At 43.2% G+C, this 21,852-nt stretch overlaps 1 protein-coding gene across 1 annotated transcript in view; it reads left to right on the top strand.

Annotated features, from left to right (window-relative positions):
* Positions 1–21,852, top strand: part of LOC125723773 (uncharacterized) — a 269,293-nt gene that overhangs the window by 19,838 nt on the left and 227,603 nt on the right. The window contains exons 4-11 of the mRNA XM_049000508.1: positions 784–897; positions 4,071–4,184; positions 7,349–7,462; positions 10,624–10,737; positions 13,902–14,015; positions 17,189–17,302; positions 21,260–21,335; positions 21,499–21,727. Of these exons, the coding sequence (XP_048856465.1) occupies positions 784–897; positions 4,071–4,184; positions 7,349–7,462; positions 10,624–10,737; positions 13,902–14,015; positions 17,189–17,302; positions 21,260–21,335; positions 21,499–21,727 (989 nt within the window). The remainder of the gene's footprint in view (positions 1–783; positions 898–4,070; positions 4,185–7,348; positions 7,463–10,623; positions 10,738–13,901; positions 14,016–17,188; positions 17,303–21,259; positions 21,336–21,498; positions 21,728–21,852) is intronic.

Raw genomic sequence — 21,852 nt, 5'->3', positions numbered from 1 at the left:
TACCTGGCAGATTCCACGCGGTATTAAAAGGGAAACCTTAAAAGCGGGAGCAACCGCAAGCGGCTAGATAGACAGAGCCCTCGCAACTGTAAAGAAATATACCGAAGAGCACATTACAACCACCCATACAGCAAGCAAACGACACCGTCCAATGGTACCCTACAGTACCTACAGCATTGGATATAGCCACAACTTCAAGAAAGGAAATACTGGCGCACGGAGAGTCACGTCACCGATTACAGAGCAGTCACGCACGCAATCACAACCGGGTCCTATAAACGCACGCTGGCTACAACAATTAATCAATCAGGTTAATGAAATTACCATGCCCCAACCAGATCGCACCCTCCAGCTCCACCTCATTACATAGGGAATTGTAATTTTAAGTGAGATAACTCTGAATAATTTATCCCACTTATGTGTTAACTTCAGCCTGTTTATGTAAATGGAATACAGATTTCAACTCATTTAATTTTGTAGTGTTTATAAACTGTAAATGTAGTGCTGGCTGATAAAAGAATGAAAAGTAAAGTTGAACAAGTGTCATTTATGTCAACAAGTTAAACATAACACACAAATGATACGCATAGTTAATGTAAAACGTACAATAATATCTACCATTTTGGTTTTCTTTTCTACTCATACCCTCATTACTTTTTACAGCAGTGCCACCTGGCGGTACAAAGTAGGAATTATATAGAGATGACCAGACACAACAGTTCCTATATGTACAATAAGAGGATGTGGTTAACAGGAAGGCTTGCTTTCTGTTGCTGTTCACAGTGTCCTGATGAAAAGAGCAGACTCACCTGCACCCAGCAGTATTTCTATGAAGAGTGACAGGTCAAAGGGCGAACCACCTCACTTCAGAGAGGGAAGTTTTCCGATGGATCAAAGGTAAATGTGCATTTAAACAATCACCGATTAAAACAGTCAGACTCTCAGTCAAAAGGCATATAGGCACAAACAAGCTATTAGGAAACTTTTGCAAAACCCATTGTGTTTTAGATTTTAAACAGAAGTTTTGATGATGATGATGATGATGATGATGATGATGAGAACCCTTTATTGCTGTTGCAATACACTATGTCACTAGTCACAAGTACCAGCGAAAAACTGGCCATCAACCGACCATACATATACACAAACATCACAGTAGGGGGTAGACCGGTCGGGAGACAGGGGCAGAGAGAAGAAAAGAAACAGAATAACATGAGGAGAGAGGAGGAGAATAAAAAAACAGCCCCCAGACTGTACTCCAGTGGGGAGTACATTGTAGGAACCGAAAAAAACACCTCAGCAACATAAGCACATGGTCACTACACCTTACAACATAAAAATGACACGACTTGCAACGGGTGGGGGAAATGGGGAGGTGGAGGTAGTCCAGCATAGACAACAGCAATCCGGTCCTGCAGCCATGGAGGCGCTGGTCACAGACTCGCCTGTTCACGCTGGGGGAATGAAGCGGCGAAGGCGTGGGATAGGGGGAGGGTGCGGTGAGTCCTTGGGATTCGGGGAGAGGAATGCAAGAGAGTCTCACTGCCTTGTTCTTCTGGGGGAGTTGTTAGTTCAGCAGCGGCCTTGGCCGAGGCCAGTGGTGATTGGGGGGAGCCAAAACCTGATAGGATAGGGTTGTTTGGGTTTCTGGGCGAGAAGCTATAATTTCCAGCTCCCCTAATGTCCACGCTGGTCTCCACCATCCAATAATTTTTGTAAAGCCGTAAGCTTCTCCATGATGTTATCCAGTTTGCGATCCATGGTCGCATTGATGTTATCCAGTTTGCGATCAATTGTCACAGTCTGAGTGCTAACAGCCCTGCTCACTCCATCAATCATTCCGGCCAGCCTAGTGGGGTTGTCTAAATAGCCTAACTGTGGCATCACTTTGCCTGCCATGTGATTTGAAGCTTCAATATTCTAATCACAGACCCATAGTCCTAACCTTCAAGCCACACATCACTCTCATTGTGAACAAAGATTTATGGTAAAATGATCAGTATAACACTACAAGTTATGTCTGTTTGGGTCTTGAGTTAGGCCAGAACATAAAAGCAGAAATACATTCTACTTATAGGTACCTCAGTGGGCACTGGGCAACACTGTTACTTCTACTCTTTGGAGTTGGAGATTTGAATCTTATTTCAGTTCTGTCTGTATGGAGTTTGCTTTTTCCTCCTGTGTTGTACAGGTTTCCTCCCACAGCCTTAGACATACAGTTAAGCTGACTAGCATCTCTAAATTGCCAATATTGTGTGTGTGACCTATGATAGACAGGCATCCCATCCAGGGTGTTCCCCTGCCATATGTTTATGGGAATGGATGGCTTGGTTCTCAGCTGCCATACAGATAACATGTAATCATGTGGAAAAATCTTTAGGGCGATTAATTCTACACAGTAAGGAATCCGTTCATACTAGACCAGCCAATGGACATTGTGGTGCCAGATATTGGCCTCACCTCCAGACAGGTCATCCCTCCTATCTGCTATGGCCACATACAGTAAAGGGGTAGAGAGCGGGAAAAAACACAACAGGAGAATAAAAATTAAAGAAAAACATTAAGTTCATAATGATACTAATAATTTGAACTTGCATATAGGTGTGGCGTTTCTAGGGGAGGAAGCAGCGAGGGATACGGAAATGGACAACCCGACTACGCCACTCTGGGAATTTCAGCCAGAGAATTAAAATACAGGAGTTGGCAACCCACTCCAAAAGGACACAGATTCGTAATCACTACCGGGGAGACGTGAAGACCATGAACACTCCCTTTATTAGGCTGCTGTGTAGTTCGCACTCAAAAAAAAAAAAATCATGTTAAAACACTCCAATCGCACGAAACAAAAAACCCAAACCTGGCAGCTGTTACCATGGGGAGGGGAATGGGAGGTGAACCGTCACAAAGTACTCCAAGGGGTCACCGCCTCACATGGCGCAAGTACATCCACCCAAGGGGTGGGCTAAAAAGGCAAAGCGACCACGCAGCGCTGTATCGCCCCGACCTGCCACCCAAAACAGATCTTCACCACCCAGCACCAAACTTCCCCAACGGCGCCCCACAGTTTACATCCAACAAACTAACATTAATACTTAAAACCAATTAAACACAAACAAAACATAAAACATCCGGGAAAAACAGCAGCAATTGTAGTGGCTTAGTATCCTGCCGGTTGTCTGGCTCACGTCGGCCCAGGAACACTCCAAGTCGCGATCCACCACAAATACAAACACATTATTAGGCATGCCCCTACTACCCAAACATTATTAGTAAAAGGAGACGAGACATACCTGGCAGATTCCACGCGGTATTAAAAGGGAAACCTTAAAAGCGGGAGCAACCGCAAGCGGCTAGATAGACAGAGCCCTCGCAACTGTAAAGAAATATACCGAAGAGCACATTACAACCACCCATACAGCAAGCAAACGACACCGTCCAATGGTACCCTACAGTACCTACAGCATTGGATATAGCCACAACTTCAAGAAAGGAAATACTGGCGCACGGAGAGTCACGTCACCGATTACAGAGCAGTCACGCACGCAATCACAACCGGGTCCTATAAACGCACGCTGGCTACAACAATTAATCAATCAGGTTAATGAAATTACCATGCCCCAACCAGATCGCACCCTCCAGCTCCACCTCATTACATAGGGAATTGTAATTTTAAGTGAGATAACTCTGAATAATTTATCCCACTTATGTGTTAACTTCAGCCTGTTTATGTAAATGGAATACAGATTTCAACTCATTTAATTTTGTAGTGTTTATAAACTGTAAATGTAGTGCTGGCTGATAAAAGAATGAAAAGTAAAGTTGAACAAGTGTCATTTATGTCAACAAGTTAAACATAACACACAAATGATACGCATAGTTAATGTAAAACGTACAATAATATCTACCATTTTGGTTTTCTTTTCTACTCATACCCTCATTACTTTTTACAGCAGTGCCACCTGGCGGTACAAAGTAGGAATTATATAGAGATGACCAGACACAACAGTTCCTATATGTACAATAAGAGGATGTGGTTAACAGGAAGGCTTGCTTTCTGTTGCTGTTCACAGTGTCCTGATGAAAAGAGCAGACTCACCTGCACCCAGCAGTATTTCTATGAAGAGTGACAGGTCAAAGGGCGAACCACCTCACTTCAGAGAGGGAAGTTTTCCGACGGATCAAAGGTAAACGTGCATTTAAACAATCACCGATTAAAACAGTCAGACTCTCAGTCAAAAGGCATATAGGCACAAACAAGCTATTAGGAAACTTTTGCAAAACCCATTGTGTTTTAGATTTTAAACAGAAGTTTTGATGATGATGATGATGATGATGAGAACCCTTTATTGCTGTTGCAATACACTATGTCACTAGTCACAAGTACCAGCGACAAACTGGCCATCAACCGACTATACATATACACAAACATCACAGTAGGGGGTAGACCGGTCGGGAGACAGGGGCAGAGAGAAGAAAAGAAACAGAATAACATGAGGAGAGAGGAGGAGAATAAAAAAACAGCCCCCAGACTGTACTCCAGTGGGGAGTACATTGTAGGAACCGAAAAAAACACCTCAGCAACATAAGCACATGGTCACTACACCTTACAACATAAAAATGACACGACTTGCAACGGGTGGGGGAAATGGGGAGGTGGAGGTAGTCCAGCATAGACAACAGCAATCCGGTCCTGCAGCCATGGAGGCGCTGGTCACAGACTCGCCTGTTCACGCTGGGGGAATGAAGCGGCGAAGGCGTGGGATAGGGGGAGGGTGCGGTGAGTCCTTGGGATTCGGGGAGAGGAATGCAAGAGAGTCTCACTGCCTTGTTCTTCTGGGGGAGTTGTTAGTTCAGCAGCGGCCTTGGCCGAGGCCAGTGGTGATTGGGGGGAGCCAAAACCTGATAGGATAGGGTTGTTTGGGTTTCTGGGCGAGAAGCTATAATTTCCAGCTCCCCTAATGTCCACGCTGGTCTCCACCATCCAATAATTTTTGTAAAGCCGTAAGCTTCTCCATGATGTTATCCAGTTTGCGATCCATGGTCGCATTGATGTTATCCAGTTTGCGATCAATTGTCACAGTCTGAGTGCTAACAGCCCTGCTCACTCCATCAATCATTCCGGCCAGCCTAGTGGGGTTGTCTAAATAGCCTAACTGTGGCATCACTTTGCCTGCCATGTGATTTGAAGCTTCAATATTCTAATCACAGACCCATAGTCCTAACCTTCAAGCCACACATCACTCTCATTGTGAACAAAGATTTATGGTAAAATGATCAGTATAACACTACAAGTTATGTCTGTTTGGGTCTTGAGTTAGGCCAGAACATAAAAGCAGAAATACATTCTACTTATAGGTACCTCAGTGGGCACTGGGCAACACTGTTACTTCTACTCTTTGGAGTTGGAGATTTGAATCTTATTTCAGTTCTGTCTGTATGGAGTTTGCTTTTTCCTCCTGTGTTGTACAGGTTTCCTCCCACAGCCTTAGACATACAGTTAAGCTGACTAGCATCTCTAAATTGCCAATATTGTGTGTGTGACCTATGATAGACAGGCATCCCATCCAGGGTGTTCCCCTGCCATATGTTTATGGGAATGGATGGCTTGGTTCTCAGCTGCCATACAGATAACATGTAATCATGTGGAAAAATCTTTAGGGCGATTAATTCTACACAGTAAGGAATCCGTTCATACTAGACCAGCCAATGGACATTGTGGTGCCAGATATTGGCCTCACCTCCAGACAGGTCATCCCTCCTATCTGCTATGGCCACATACAGTAAAGGGGTAGAGAGCGGGAAAAAACACAACAGGAGAATAAAAATTAAAGAAAAACATTAAGTTCATAATGATACTAATAATTTGAACTTGCATATAGGTGTGGCGTTTCTAGGGGAGGAAGCAGCGAGGGATACGGAAATGGACAACCCGACTACGCCACTCTGGGAATTTCAGCCAGAGAATTAAAATACAGGAGTTGGCAACCCACTCCAAAAGGACACAGATTCGTAATCACTACCGGGGAGACGTGAAGACCATGAACACTCCCTTTATTAGGCTGCTGTGTAGTTCGCACTCAAAAAAAAAAAAATCATGTTAAAACACTCCAATCGCACGAAACAAAAAACCCAAACCTGGCAGCTGTTACCATGGGGAGGGGAATGGGAGGTGAACCGTCACAAAGTACTCCAAGGGGTCACCGCCTCACATGGCGCAAGTACATCCACCCAAGGGGTGGGCTAAAAAGGCAAAGCGACCACGCAGCGCTGTATCGCCCCGACCTGCCACCCAAAACAGATCTTCACCACCCAGCACCAAACTTCCCCAACGGCGCCCCACAGTTTACATCCAACAAACTAACATTAATACTTAAAACCAATTAAACACAAACAAAACATAAAACATCCGGGAAAAACAGCAGCAATTGTAGTGGCTTAGTATCCTGCCGGTTGTCTGGCTCACGTTGGCCCAGGAACACTCCAAGTCGCGATCCACCACAAATACAAACACATTATTAGGCATGCCCCTACTACCCAAACATTATTAGTAAAAGGAGACGAGACATACCTGGCAGATTCCACGCGGTATTAAAAGGGAAACCTTAAAAGCGGGAGCAACCGCAAGCGGCTAGATAGACAGAGCCCTCGCAACTGTAAAGAAATATACCGAAGAGCACATTACAACCACCCATACAGCAAGCAAACGACACCGTCCAATGGTACCCTACAGTACCTACAGCATTGGATATAGCCACAACTTCAAGAAAGGAAATACTGGCGCACGGAGAGTCACGTCACCGATTACAGAGCAGTCACGCACGCAATCACAACCGGGTCCTATAAACGCACGCTGGCTACAACAATTAATCAATCAGGTTAATGAAATTACCATGCCCCAACCAGATCGCACCCTCCAGCTCCACCTCATTACATAGGGAATTGTAATTTTAAGTGAGATAACTCTGAATAATTTATCCCACTTATGTGTTAACTTCAGCCTGTTTATGTAAATGGAATACAGATTTCAACTCATTTAATTTTGTAGTGTTTATAAACTGTAAATGTAGTGCTGGCTGATAAAAGAATGAAAAGTAAAGTTGAACAAGTGTCATTTATGTCAACAAGTTAAACATAACACACAAATGATACGCATAGTTAATGTAAAACGTACAATAATATCTACCATTTTGGTTTTCTTTTCTACTCATACCCTCATTACTTTTTACAGCAGTGCCACCTGGCGGTACAAAGTAGGAATTATATAGAGATGACCAGACACAACAGTTCCTATATGTACAATAAGAGGATGTGGTTAACAGGAAGGCTTGCTTTCTGTTGCTGTTCACAGTGTCCTGATGAAAAGAGCAGACTCACCTGCACCCAGCAGTATTTCTATGAAGAGTGACAGGTCAAAGGGCGAACCACCTCACTTCAGAGAGGGAAGTTTTCCGACGGATCAAAGGTAAACGTGCATTTAAACAATCACCGATTAAAACAGTCAGACTCTCAGTCAAAAGGCATATAGGCACAAACAAGCTATTAGGAAACTTTTGCAAAACCCATTGTGTTTTAGATTTTAAACAGAAGTTTTGATGATGATGATGATGATGAGAACCCTTTATTGCTGTTGCAATACACTATGTCACTAGTCACAAGTACCAGCGACAAACTGGCCATCAACCGACTATACATATACACAAACATCACAGTAGGGGGTAGACCGGTCGGGAGACAGGGGCAGAGAGAAGAAAAGAAACAGAATAACATGAGGAGAGAGGAGGAGAATAAAAAAACAGCCCCCAGACTGTACTCCAGTGGGGAGTACATTGTAGGAACCGAAAAAAACACCTCAGCAACATAAGCACATGGTCACTACACCTTACAACATAAAAATGACACGACTTGCAACGGGTGGGGGAAATGGGGAGGTGGAGGTAGTCCAGCATAGACAACAGCAATCCGGTCCTGCAGCCATGGAGGCGCTGGTCACAGACTCGCCTGTTCACGCTGGGGGAATGAAGCGGCGAAGGCGTGGGATAGGGGGAGGGTGCGGTGAGTCCTTGGGATTCGGGGAGAGGAATGCAAGAGAGTCTCACTGCCTTGTTCTTCTGGGGGAGTTGTTAGTTCAGCAGCGGCCTTGGCCGAGGCCAGTGGTGATTGGGGGGAGCCAAAACCTGATAGGATAGGGTTGTTTGGGTTTCTGGGCGAGAAGCTATAATTTCCAGCTCCCCTAATGTCCACGCTGGTCTCCACCATCCAATAATTTTTGTAAAGCCGTAAGCTTCTCCATGATGTTATCCAGTTTGCGATCCATGGTCGCATTGATGTTATCCAGTTTGCGATCAATTGTCACAGTCTGAGTGCTAACAGCCCTGCTCACTCCATCAATCATTCCGGCCAGCCTAGTGGGGTTGTCTAAATAGCCTAACTGTGGCATCACTTTGCCTGCCATGTGATTTGAAGCTTCAATATTCTAATCACAGACCCATAGTCCTAACCTTCAAGCCACACATCACTCTCATTGTGAACAAAGATTTATGGTAAAATGATCAGTATAACACTACAAGTTATGTCTGTTTGGGTCTTGAGTTAGGCCAGAACATAAAAGCAGAAATACATTCTACTTATAGGTACCTCAGTGGGCACTGGGCAACACTGTTACTTCTACTCTTTGGAGTTGGAGATTTGAATCTTATTTCAGTTCTGTCTGTATGGAGTTTGCTTTTTCCTCCTGTGTTGTACAGGTTTCCTCCCACAGCCTTAGACATACAGTTAAGCTGACTAGCATCTCTAAATTGCCAATATTGTGTGTGTGACCTATGATAGACAGGCATCCCATCCAGGGTGTTCCCCTGCCATATGTTTATGGGAATGGATGGCTTGGTTCTCAGCTGCCATACAGATAACATGTAATCATGTGGAAAAATCTTTAGGGCGATTAATTCTACACAGTAAGGAATCCGTTCATACTAGACCAGCCAATGGACATTGTGGTGCCAGATATTGGCCTCACCTCCAGACAGGTCATCCCTCCTATCTGCTATGGCCACATACAGTAAAGGGGTAGAGAGCGGGAAAAAACACAACAGGAGAATAAAAATTAAAGAAAAACATTAAGTTCATAATGATACTAATAATTTGAACTTGCATATAGGTGTGGCGTTTCTAGGGGAGGAAGCAGCGAGGGATACGGAAATGGACAACCCGACTACGCCACTCTGGGAATTTCAGCCAGAGAATTAAAATACAGGAGTTGGCAACCCACTCCAAAAGGACACAGATTCGTAATCACTACCGGGGAGACGTGAAGACCATGAACACTCCCTTTATTAGGCTGCTGTTTAGTTCGCACTCAAAAAAAAAAAAATCATGTTAAAACACTCCAATCGCACGAAACAAAAAACCCAAACCTGGCAGCTGTTACCATGGGGAGGGGAATGGGAGGTGAACCGTCACAAAGTACTCCAAGGGGTCACCGCCTCACATGGCGCAAGTACATCCACCCAAGGGGTGGGCTAAAAAGGCAAAGCGACCACGCAGCGCTGTATCGCCCCGACCTGCCACCCAAAACAGATCTTCACCACCCAGCACCAAACTTCCCCAACGGCGCCCCACAGTTTACATCCAACAAACTAACATTAATACTTAAAACCAATTAAACACAAACAAAACATAAAACATCCGGGAAAAACAGCAGCAATTGTAGTGGCTTAGTATCCTGCCGGTTGTCTGGCTCACGTCGGCCCAGGAACACTCCAAGTCGCGATCCACCACAAATACAAACACATTATTAGGCATGCCCCTACTACCCAAACATTATTAGTAAAAGGAGACGAGACATACCTGGCAGATTCCACGCGGTATTAAAAGGGAAACCTTAAAAGCGGGAGCAACCGCAAGCGGCTAGATAGACAGAGCCCTCGCAACTGTAAAGAAATATACCGAAGAGCACATTACAACCACCCATACAGCAAGCAAACGACACCGTCCAATGGTACCCTACAGTACCTACAGCATTGGATATAGCCACAACTTCAAGAAAGGAAATACTGGCGCACGGAGAGTCACGTCACCGATTACAGAGCAGTCACGCACGCAATCACAACCGGGTCCTATAAACGCACGCTGGCTACAACAATTAATCAATCAGGTTAATGAAATTACCATGCCCCAACCAGATCGCACCCTCCAGCTCCACCTCATTACATAGGGAATTGTAATTTTAAGTGAGATAACTCTGAATAATTTATCCCACTTATGTGTTAACTTCAGCCTGTTTATGTAAATGGAATACAGATTTCAACTCATTTAATTTTGTAGTGTTTATAAACTGTAAATGTAGTGCTGGCTGATAAAAGAATGAAAAGTAAAGTTGAACAAGTGTCATTTATGTCAACAAGTTAAACATAACACACAAATGATACGCATAGTTAATGTAAAACGTACAATAATATCTACCATTTTGGTTTTCTTTTCTACTCATACCCTCATTACTTTTTACAGCAGTGCCACCTGGCGGTACAAAGTAGGAATTATATAGAGATGACCAGACACAACAGTTCCTATATGTACAATAAGAGGATGTGGTTAACAGGAAGGCTTGCTTTCTGTTGCTGTTCACAGTGTCCTGATGAAAAGAGCAGACTCACCTGCACCCAGCAGTATTTCTATGAAGAGTGACAGGTCAAAGGGCGAACCACCTCACTTCAGAGAGGGAAGTTTTCCGACGGATCAAAGGTAAACGTGCATTTAAACAATCACCGATTAAAACAGTCAGACTCTCAGTCAAAAGGCATATAGGCACAAACAAGCTATTAGGAAACTTTTGCAAAACCCATTGTGTTTTAGATTTTAAACAGAAGTTTTGATGATGATGATGATGATGATGAGAACCCTTTATTGCTGTTGCAATACACTATGTCACTAGTCACAAGTACCAGCGACAAACTGGCCATCAACCGACTATACATATACACAAACATCACAGTAGGGGGTAGACCGGTCGGGAGACAGGGGCAGAGAGAAGAAAAGAAACAGAATAACATGAGGAGAGAGGAGGAGAATAAAAAAACAGCCCCCAGACTGTACTCCAGTGGGGAGTACATTGTAGGAACCGAAAAAAACACCTCAGCAACATAAGCACATGGTCACTACACCTTACAACATAAAAATGACACGACTTGCAACGGGTGGGGGAAATGGGGAGGTGGAGGTAGTCCAGCATAGACAACAGCAATCCGGTCCTGCAGCCATGGAGGCGCTGGTCACAGACTCGCCTGTTCACGCTGGGGGAATGAAGCGGCGAAGGCGTGGGATAGGGGGAGGGTGCGGTGAGTCCTTGGGATTCGGGGAGAGGAATGCAAGAGAGTCTCACTGCCTTGTTCTTCTGGGGGAGTTGTTAGTTCAGCAGCGGCCTTGGCCGAGGCCAGTGGTGATTGGGGGGAGCCAAAACCTGATAGGATAGGGTTGTTTGGGTTTCTGGGCGAGAAGCTATAATTTCCAGCTCCCCTAATGTCCACGCTGGTCTCCACCATCCAATAATTTTTGTAAAGCCGTAAGCTTCTCCATGATGTTATCCAGTTTGCGATCCATGGTCGCATTGATGTTATCCAGTTTGCGATCAATTGTCACAGTCTGAGTGCTAACAGCCCTGCTCACTCCATCAATCATTCCGGCCAGCCTAGTGGGGTTGTCTAAATAGCCTAACTGTGGCATCACTTTGCCTGCCATGTGATTTGAAGCTTCAATATTCTAATCACAGACCCATAGTCCTAACCTTCAAGCCACACATCACTCTCATTGTGAACAAAGATTTATGGTAAAATGATCAGTATAACACTACAAGTTATGTCTGTTTGGGTCTTGAGTTAGGCCAGAACATAAAAGCAGAAATACATTCTACTTATAGGTACCTCAGTGGGCACTGGGCAACACTGTTACTTCTACTCTTTGGAGTTGGAGATTTGAATCTTATTTCAGTTCTGTCTGTATGGAGTTTGCTTTTTCCTCCTGTGTTGTACAGGTTTCCTCCCACAGCCTTAGACATACAGTTAAGCTGACTAGCATCTCTAAATTGCCAATATTGTGTGTGTGACCTATGATAGACAGGCATCCCATCCAGGGTGTTCCCCTGCCATATGTTTATGGGAATGGATGGCTTGGTTCTCAGCTGCCATACAGATAACATGTAATCATGTGGAAAAATCTTTAGGGCGATTAATTCTACACAGTAAGGAATCCGTTCATACTAGACCAGCCAATGGACATTGTGGTGCCAGATATTGGCCTCACCTCCAGACAGGTCATCCCTCCTATCTGCTATGGCCACATACAGTAAAGGGGTAGAGAGCGGGAAAAAACACAACAGGAGAATAAAAATTAAAGAAAAACATTAAGTTCATAATGATACTAATAATTTGAACTTGCATATAGGTGTGGCGTTTCTAGGGGAGGAAGCAGCGAGGGATACGGAAATGGACAACCCGACTACGCCACTCTGGGAATTTCAGCCAGAGAATTAAAATACAGGAGTTGGCAACCCACTCCAAAAGGACACAGATTCGTAATCACTACCGGGGAGACGTGAAGACCATGAACACTCCCTTTATTAGGCTGCTGTGTAGTTCGCACTCAAAAAAAAAAAAATCATGTTAAAACACTCCAATCGCACGAAACAAAAAACCCAAACCTGGCAGCTGTTACCATGGGGAGGGGAATGGGAGGTGAACCGTCACAAAGTACTCCAAGGGGTCACCGCCTCACATGGCGCAAGTACATCCACCCAAGGGGTGGGCTAAAAAGGCAAAGCGACCACGCAGCGCTGTATCGCCCCGACCTGCCACCCAAAACAGATCTTCACCACCCAGCACCAAACTTCCCCAACGGCGCCCCACAGTTTACATCCAACAAACTAACATTAATACTTAAAACCAATTAAACACAAACAAAACATAAAACATCCGGGAAAAACAGCAGCAATTGTAGTGGCTTAGTATCCTGCCGGTTGTCTGGCTCACGTCGGCCCAGGAACACTCCAAGTCGCGATCCACCACAAATACAAACACATTATTAGGCATGCCCCTACTACCCAAACATTATTAGTAAAAGGAGACGAGACATACCTGGCAGATTCCACGCGGTATTAAAAGGGAAACCTTAAAAGCGGGAGCAACCGCAAGCGGCTAGATAGACAGAGCCCTCGCAACTGTAAAGAAATATACCGAAGAGCACATTACAACCACCCATACAGCAAGCAAACGACACCGTCCAATGGTACCCTACAGTACCTACAGCATTGGATATAGCCACAACTTCAAGAAAGGAAATACTGGCGCACGGAGAGTCACGTCACCGATTACAGAGCAGTCACGCACGCAATCACAACCGGGTCCTATAAACGCACGCTGGCTACAACAATTAATCAATCAGGTTAATGAAATTACCATGCCCCAACCAGATCGCACCCTCCAGCTCCACCTCATTACATAGGGAATTGTAATTTTAAGTGAGATAACTCTGAATAATTTATCCCACTTATGTGTTAACTTCAGCCTGTTTATGTAAATGGAATACAGATTTCAACTCATTTAATTTTGTAGTGTTTATAAACTGTAAATGTAGTGCTGGCTGATAAAAGAATGAAAAGTAAAGTTGAACAAGTGTCATTTATGTCAACAAGTTAAACATAACACACAAATGATACGCATAGTTAATGTAAAACGTACAATAATATCTACCATTTTGGTTTTCTTTTCTACTCATACCCTCATTACTTTTTACAGCAGTGCCACCTGGCGGTACAAAGTAGGAATTATATAGAGATGACCAGACACAACAGTTCCTATATGTACAATAAGAGGATGTGGTTAACAGGAAGGCTTGCTTTCTGTTGCTGTTCACAGTGTCCTGATGAAAAGAGCAGACTCACCTGCACCCAGCAGTATTTCTATGAAGAGTGACAGGTCAAAGGGCGAACCACCTCACTTCAGAGAGGGAAGTTTTCCGACGGATCAAAGGTAAACGTGCATTTAAACAATCACCGATTAAAACAGTCAGACTCTCAGTCAAAAGGCATATAGGCACAAACAAGCTATTAGGAAACTTTTGCAAAACCCATTGTGTTTTAGATTTTAAACAGAAGTTTTGATGATGATGATGATGATGATGATGATGATGAGAACCCTTTATTGCTGTTGCAATACACTATGTCACTAGTCACAAGTACCAGCGACAAACTGGCCATCAACCGACTATACATATACACAAACATCACAGTAGGGGGTAGACCGGTCGGGAGACAGGGGCAGAGAGAAGAAAAGAAACAGAATAACATGAGGAGAGAGGAGGAGAATAAAAAAACAGCCCCCAGACTGTACTCCAGTGGGGAGTACATTGTAGGAACCGAAAAAAACACCTCAGCAACATAAGCACATGGTCACTACACCTTACAACATAAAAATGACACGACTTGCAACGGGTGGGGGAAATGGGGAGGTGGAGGTAGTCCAGCATAGACAACAGCAATCCGGTCCTGCAGCCATGGAGGCGCTGGTCACAGACTCGCCTGTTCACGCTGGGGGAATGAAGCGGCGAAGGCGTGGGATAGGGGGAGGGTGCGGTGAGTCCTTGGGATTCGGGGAGAGGAATGCAAGAGAGTCTCACTGCCTTGTTCTTCTGGGGGAGTTGTTAGTTCAGCAGCGGCCTTGGCCGAGGCCAGTGGTGATTGGGGGGAGCCAAAACCTGATAGGATAGGGTTGTTTGGGTTTCTGGGCGAGAAGCTATAATTTCCAGCTCCCCTAATGTCCACGCTGGTCTCCACCATCCAATAATTTTTGTAAAGCCGTAAGCTTCTCCATGATGTTATCCAGTTTGCGATCCATGGTCGCATTGATGTTATCCAGTTTGCGATCAATTGTCACAGTCTGAGTGCTAACAGCCCTGCTCACTCCATCAATCATTCCGGCCAGCCTAGTGGGGTTGTCTAAATAGCCTAACTGTGGCATCACTTTGCCTGCCATGTGATTTGAAGCTTCAATATTCTAATCACAGACCCATAGTCCTAACCTTCAAGCCACACATCACTCTCATTGTGAACAAAGATTTATGGTAAAATGATCAGTATAACACTACAAGTTATGTCTGTTTGGGTCTTGAGTTAGGCCAGAACATAAAAGCAGAAATACATTCTACTTATAGGTACCTCAGTGGGCACTGGGCAACACTGTTACTTCTACTCTTTGGAGTTGGAGATTTGAATCTTATTTCAGTTCTGTCTGTATGGAGTTTGCTTTTTCCTCCTGTGTTGTACAGGTTTCCTCCCACAGCCTTAGACATACAGTTAAGCTGACTAGCATCTCTAAATTGCCAATATTGTGTGTGTGACCTATGATAGACAGGCATCCCATCCAGGGTGTTCCCCTGCCATATGTTTATGGGAATGGATGGCTTGGTTCTCAGCTGCCATACAGATAACATGTAATCATGTGGAAAAATCTTTAGGGCGATTAATTCTACACAGTAAGGAATCCGTTCATACTAGACCAGCCAATGGACATTGTGGTGCCAGATATTGGCCTCACCTCCAGACAGGTCATCCCTCCTATCTGCTATGGCCACATACAGTAAAGGGGTAGAGAGCGGGAAAAAACACAACAGGAGAATAAAAATTAAAGAAAAACATTAAGTTCATAATGATACTAATAATTTGAACTTGCATATAGGTGTGGCGTTTCTAGGGGAGGAAGCAGCGAGGGATACGGAAATGGACAACCCGACTACGCCACTCTGGGAATTTCAGCCAGAGAATTAAAATACAGGAGTTGGCAACCCACTCCAAAAGGACACAGATTCGTAATCACTACCGGGGAGACGTGAAGACCATGAACACTCCCTTTATTAGGCTGCTGTTTAGTTCGCACTCAAAAAAAAAAAAATCATGTTAAAACACTCCAATCGCACGAAACAAAAAACCCAAACCTGGCAGCTGTTACCATGGGGAGGGGAATGGGAGGTGAACCGTCACAAAGTACTCCAAGGGGTCACCGCCTCACATGGCGCAAGTACATCCACCCAAGGGGTGGGCTAAAAAGGCAAAGCGACCACGCAGCGCTGTATCGCCCCGACCTGCCACCCAAAACAGATCTTCACCACCCAGCACCAAACTTCCCCAACGGCGCCCCACAGTTTACATCCAACAAACTAACATTAATACTTAAAACCAATTAAACACAAACAAAACATAAAACATCCGGGAAAAACAGCAGCAATTGTAGTGGCTTAGTATCCTGCCGGTTGTCTGGCTCACGTCGGCCCAGGAACACTCCAAGTCGCGATCCACCACAAATACAAACACATTATTAGGCATGCCCCTACTACCCAAACATTATTAGTAAAAGGAGACGAGACATACCTGGCAGATTCCACGCGGTATTAAAAGGGAAACCTTAAAAGCGGGAGCAACCGCAAGCGGCTAGATAGACAGAGCCCTCGCAACTGTAAAGAAATATACCGAAGAGCACATTACAACCACCCATACAGCAAGCAAACGACACCGTCCAATGGTACCCTACAGTACCTACAGCATTGGATATAGCCACAACTTCAAGAAAGGAAATACTGGCGCACGGAGAGTCACGTCACCGATTACAGAGCAGTCACGCACGCAATCACAACCGGGTCCTATAAACGCACGCTGGCTACAACAATTAATCAATCAGGTTAATGAAATTACCATGCCCCAACCAGATCGCACCCTCCAGCTCCACCTCATTACATAGGGAATTGTAATTTTAAGTGAGATAACTCTGAATAATTTATCCCACTTATGTGTTAACTTCAGCCTGTTTATGTAAATGGAATACAGATTTCAACTCATTTAATTTTGTAGTGTTTATAAACTGTAAATGTAGTGCTGGCTGATAAAAGAATGAAAAGTAAAGTTGAACAAGTGTCATTTATGTCAACAAGTTAAACATAACACACAAATGATACGCATAGTTAATGTAAAACGTACAATAATATCTACCATTTTGGTTTTCTTTTCTACTCATACCCTCATTACTTTTTACAGCAGTGCCACCTGGCGGTACAAAGTAGGAATTATATAGAGATGACCAGACACAACAGTTCCTATATGTACAATAAGAGGATGTGGTTAACAGGAAGGCTTGCTTTCTGTTGCTGTTCACAGTGTCCTGGTGAAAAGAGCAGACTCACCTGCACCCAGCAGTATTTCTATGAAGAGTGACAGGTCAAAGGACGAACCACCTCTGTTCAGAGAGGGAAGTTTTCCGACGGATCAAAGGTAAACGTGCATTTAAACAATCACTGATTAAAACACTCAGACTCTCAGTCAAAAGGCATATAGGCACAAACAAGCTATGAGGAAACTTTTGCAAAAGCCATTGTCTTACTTCTTCCTTATGAGGGTGAGAATGTGAGATTCTTAGACAAAGTTTGCTGTACTCTAATATGTGTCTAAGTGCTGTGCAGTGATTGCTAAAATGCATGTCTTCTTTATGTTGCAATTGTGACATATTCTGGTATTACTCATGCAGTGGGAGTTACGGTGTCCCTGAAAGCTCAAAGTATGTCGATATTAGCACAATGAGAAAACATAAAAAAAAAAAAAAAATGCAAAAACATCATTAAGAAAATGGAAAAACAAAAACATGATGCAAAACCATCAAGAGAAATTAATGAAGCCAATAAAATTTTAAGTTAATTTAATTTTGTTCTCTTCATGTGTTGTGTTCACTTCGTGTGTTACGGTTTGCGTGTGTGGTGCTTTGTGCCTGCTGATCGTTATACAGTATTAAGCTAGAGAATAATACATGGACCCCATCAGGGCTTTGTGGTATATGATATATTTGTGGTATGGGATATATTTTCAAAACAATATATAGGATGACACAATACCGTTTATGTTTATTTCTCATGTGTTAAAATTAGGCCTTTATTAAAGATTTTGAATAAAGATCAAAAGTACTCCTTCCTGGTTCTAAGCAGTGTGAAAGCTTTGGAAGTGATGTTGCACCAGATCATAGAATCATAGCTATAATCAAACCTGGATATGTTTCCCAAAAGCTCCTGTTAGCAACTTACACTGTTGGGCACATTAATTTGCCTGGTTCCAGTGTATGACTGTTTACAGGCGATAAACTGATTAAAATTTTTGAATTTTAAAGGCCCGATTATGGAGTTATTAATGTAGACAGAGTAATCGTGTTATTAAAAACACATGTAAACACCTTAATTGGGTCATAGCATGTAAACGCAGTCATGATCAGCTAACACACACAACAGATCTCCCTCACTTTGTGACTGGGTAAACTGCATGTTCCTCTTCCATATGTTCTGTAGAACTGGGCAATATGGAACAAAAACCATATTGCTATTTTTAGGCAGAATAGCAATACACAATATTTTTTTGTTAAGTGTGTTAAATGTACAGCTTTAAATGAAAACCACATGTAAGACATAACAGTTTAAGTAAAACAATGTGTGGGCTTCTTTCCTTGTTTGCAAATATACAAATTTTCAAAGACATTTTCTTTATTCAGAATACAAGTCTCAAAATAAAGACAAAAACCAATGTATGCCTGAATCTCTTGCATGGTTCAAATAAAGCAGCTATAACATAAAAGTGATTCACTCAACTATGTCCACCAACAGACTCATTTTTGTCCGTTCATGACACTCTCAAAACATAAGATTTTTTCTGTTCATAATCTAAATCTAAATTTAGACTCATGGGTAGGTGTTTTCTGAATTTGTTGTCCATCAACGCTAAACAACTACTGTAGATATTGGTGTCAGAGGCACGGTATCGAGAGTTGAATACTGCCTCCGTGGAATGGAACACTTCCATTTTGAAAATCGCAACACATTAAGGAAACACAACACATTTAAATATTAAATTTGTTTAATTTTTGTCTTGATATTTTTGTATAGTCTTTTTGTTTTTTAATTTTTTTTTTATTGTGTTAGTGTTGACGTGCTCTTGGCTTTCGGGGCCACCATAGGGAGCGATCTCCAAGTTCAACTTAAATCATACTGAAGCTCACCTAACAGCAGAAAAGCAAATCTTTTACTATCTGAAGAAAACAGCTGATCTGAAGCTTCAATATACAAAAGAGCACAACAGTGAGATGATCAGTTATGAAGATGCAGATTGGGCAAGGGACCTACCCAACTGGAACTGTTGGCAACACTTTACTTAAAGTTATGTCTTTATTAATTTATAAACACATTCATAACAAATAATAATGCATTCATAAAGCATTATACATATATTATGTGTCATGAATGCCTTATGAAGCTCTCATCAACAATGCACTATAGATACCGTCATAATACAGTACAATCCTTAATGCTTATACCAACACACATATGTATATGGGGCGGCATGGTGGTGCAGTGGTTAGCACTGTTGCCTCACACCTCTGGGACCCGGGTTCGAGTCTCCGCCTGGGTCACATGTGTGTGGAGTTTGCATGTTCTCCCCATGTCGTCGTGGGGTTTCCTCCGGGTACTCCGGTTTCCCCCCACAATCCAAAAACATGCTGAGGCTAATTGGAGTCGCTAAATTGCCCGTAGGTGTGCATGTGTGAGTGAATGATGTGTGAGTGTGCCCTGCGATGGGCTGGCCCCCCATCCTGGGTTGTTCCCTGCCTCGTGCCCATTGCTTCCGGGATAGGCTCCGGACCCCCCGCGACCCAATAGGATAAGCGGTTTGGAAAATGGATGGATGGATGGATATATGTATGTATATGTATATATGTATATATATGTATGTATATATATGTATATGTATATATGGGGTGGCATGGTGGTGCAGTGGTTAGCACTGTTGCCTCACACCTCTGGGACCCGGGTTCGAGTCTCCGCCTGGGTCACATGTGTGTGGAGTTTGCATGTTCTCCCCATGTCGTCGTGGGGTTTCCTCCGGGTACTCCGGTTTCCCCCCACAATCCAAAAACATGCTGAGGCTAATTGGAGTCGCTAAATTGCCCGTAGGTGTGCATGTGTGAGTGAATGATGTGTGAGTGTGCCCTGCGATGGGCTGGCCCCCCATCCTGGGTTGTTCCCTGCCTCGTGCCCATTGCTTCCGGGATAGGCTCCGGACCCCCCGCGACCCAATAGGATAAGCGGTTTGGAAAATGGATGGATGGATGGATATATGTATGTATATGTATATATGTATATATATGTATGTATATATATGTATATGTATATATGGGGTGGCATGGTGGTGCAGTGGTTAGCACTGTTGCCTCACACCTCTGGGACCCGGGTTCGAGTCTCCGCCTGGGTTACATGTGTGTGGAGTTTGCATGTTCTCCCCATGTCATCGTGGGGTTTCCTCCGGGTACTCTGGTTTCCCCCCACAGTCCAAAAACATGCTGCGGCTAATTGGACTTGCTAAATTGCCCGTAGGAATGCATGTGAATGGTGTGTGAGTGTGCCCTGCGATGGGCTGACCCCCCCCATCCTGGGTTGTTTCCCGCCTCGTGCCCGTTGCTTCTGGGATAGGCTCCAGACCCCCCGTGACCCAGTAGGATAAGCGGTTTGGAAAATGGATGGATATATATATATAATGGTGTTGGTATAAGCATTAAGGATGTTTTGTACTGTAATATTTTATATTTTTAGCCATGTTTATAATGTTTTATGAATGCATTATAATACATTATGAATGTGTTTATAAATTACTAAAAACATGACATTAAGTATAGTGTTACCGAAATGTTTTCACAATGTCTGGAAGAGCAGTGTGTCGGTTAAATCAAAAGCAGGCAAATGTAGCACTCTCAACTCCAAAGGCTAAATGCGTAGCACTCGGAGGACAAACAGCCAAACAGCTTCTAGCCAAAGCACAATTTGAAAGACTGCAAAAAAATCTGGGTCTTGGAGAAGAACAAATGTTGTATTGTATTTACTAATTGTTTTAGTTTAGAGTAATTTTTGTTTGTTTTGTTTGTAAGTGTATCTGTAAATTAAGTGTAGTAATTGACAGGTACAAGAGAAAAATACAGTACAGTTTTTCTGTGCATCTGGTCTGTTGGCCAAAAAGGGAGATTTAAAGGGGGTGGAGCCATGATGCTTGAGTGTCACAAGAGGGAGCTATTTGGCTGAATCTGTGTAATGGTGGTGTTCTTTCCCCTGTGCTTGTTAATGGAATAAAAATAAAAATTCCACTGTTAAAGAATACTCTCATGTTTTTAGAGAATTCATAAGATTTGAGGTCTTTATGTTTCAGCCTTATTCACAGAGACCCAATGGAACAATGCAGTTCAGATCTGCATGATAAATTGAGTTTATCATCCACATTGAAGGTATTTATTTATTGCTGATGTATATTTTATCTGTATGTGAATTGGCTTACATGTTATATAGCTGCACAATAAGAAATAAATCATGTTAATGGAAAAATATTGAAAACTGCTATGAAAAGGTGTGGTGCAAGTAGAAATAATTAACTGTGACTTTTTCTTTTAGTTACTAGAGGAAAATGCTATAAAGTTCCTAAAGAATGAGCTGAAGAAGATCACAAAGTATCTAGAGGAGAGTTACGCAGAAAGTTCTGAGCCTCAGCTGGATGAGGACAATGACCTGGACAGTGATGATCAGATGCAGAAGACCTGTGGTAAAGCGGGAGCTTTGAAGGTCATACTGTATATACTGTGGACCATGAAGCAAAATGATCTTGCTGACAGACTGGAGAAGAGTAAGAGCTTTATGCGAATCTGTATATGTAAATGCAGTTTCTGTAAAATGTGTGTGATAAAACTTAAAATTTCACATTTATCAATTTATTGCATAATTTAGTTTATACCTGTAGAAAAATAAATA

This window comes from Brienomyrus brachyistius, unplaced genomic scaffold (genome assembly GCF_023856365.1).
Source record: "Brienomyrus brachyistius isolate T26 unplaced genomic scaffold, BBRACH_0.4 scaffold51, whole genome shotgun sequence".
Lineage (NCBI taxonomy): Eukaryota > Metazoa > Chordata > Actinopteri > Osteoglossiformes > Mormyridae > Brienomyrus > Brienomyrus brachyistius.
This window is presented reverse-complemented; position numbering and strand designations above follow the sequence as displayed.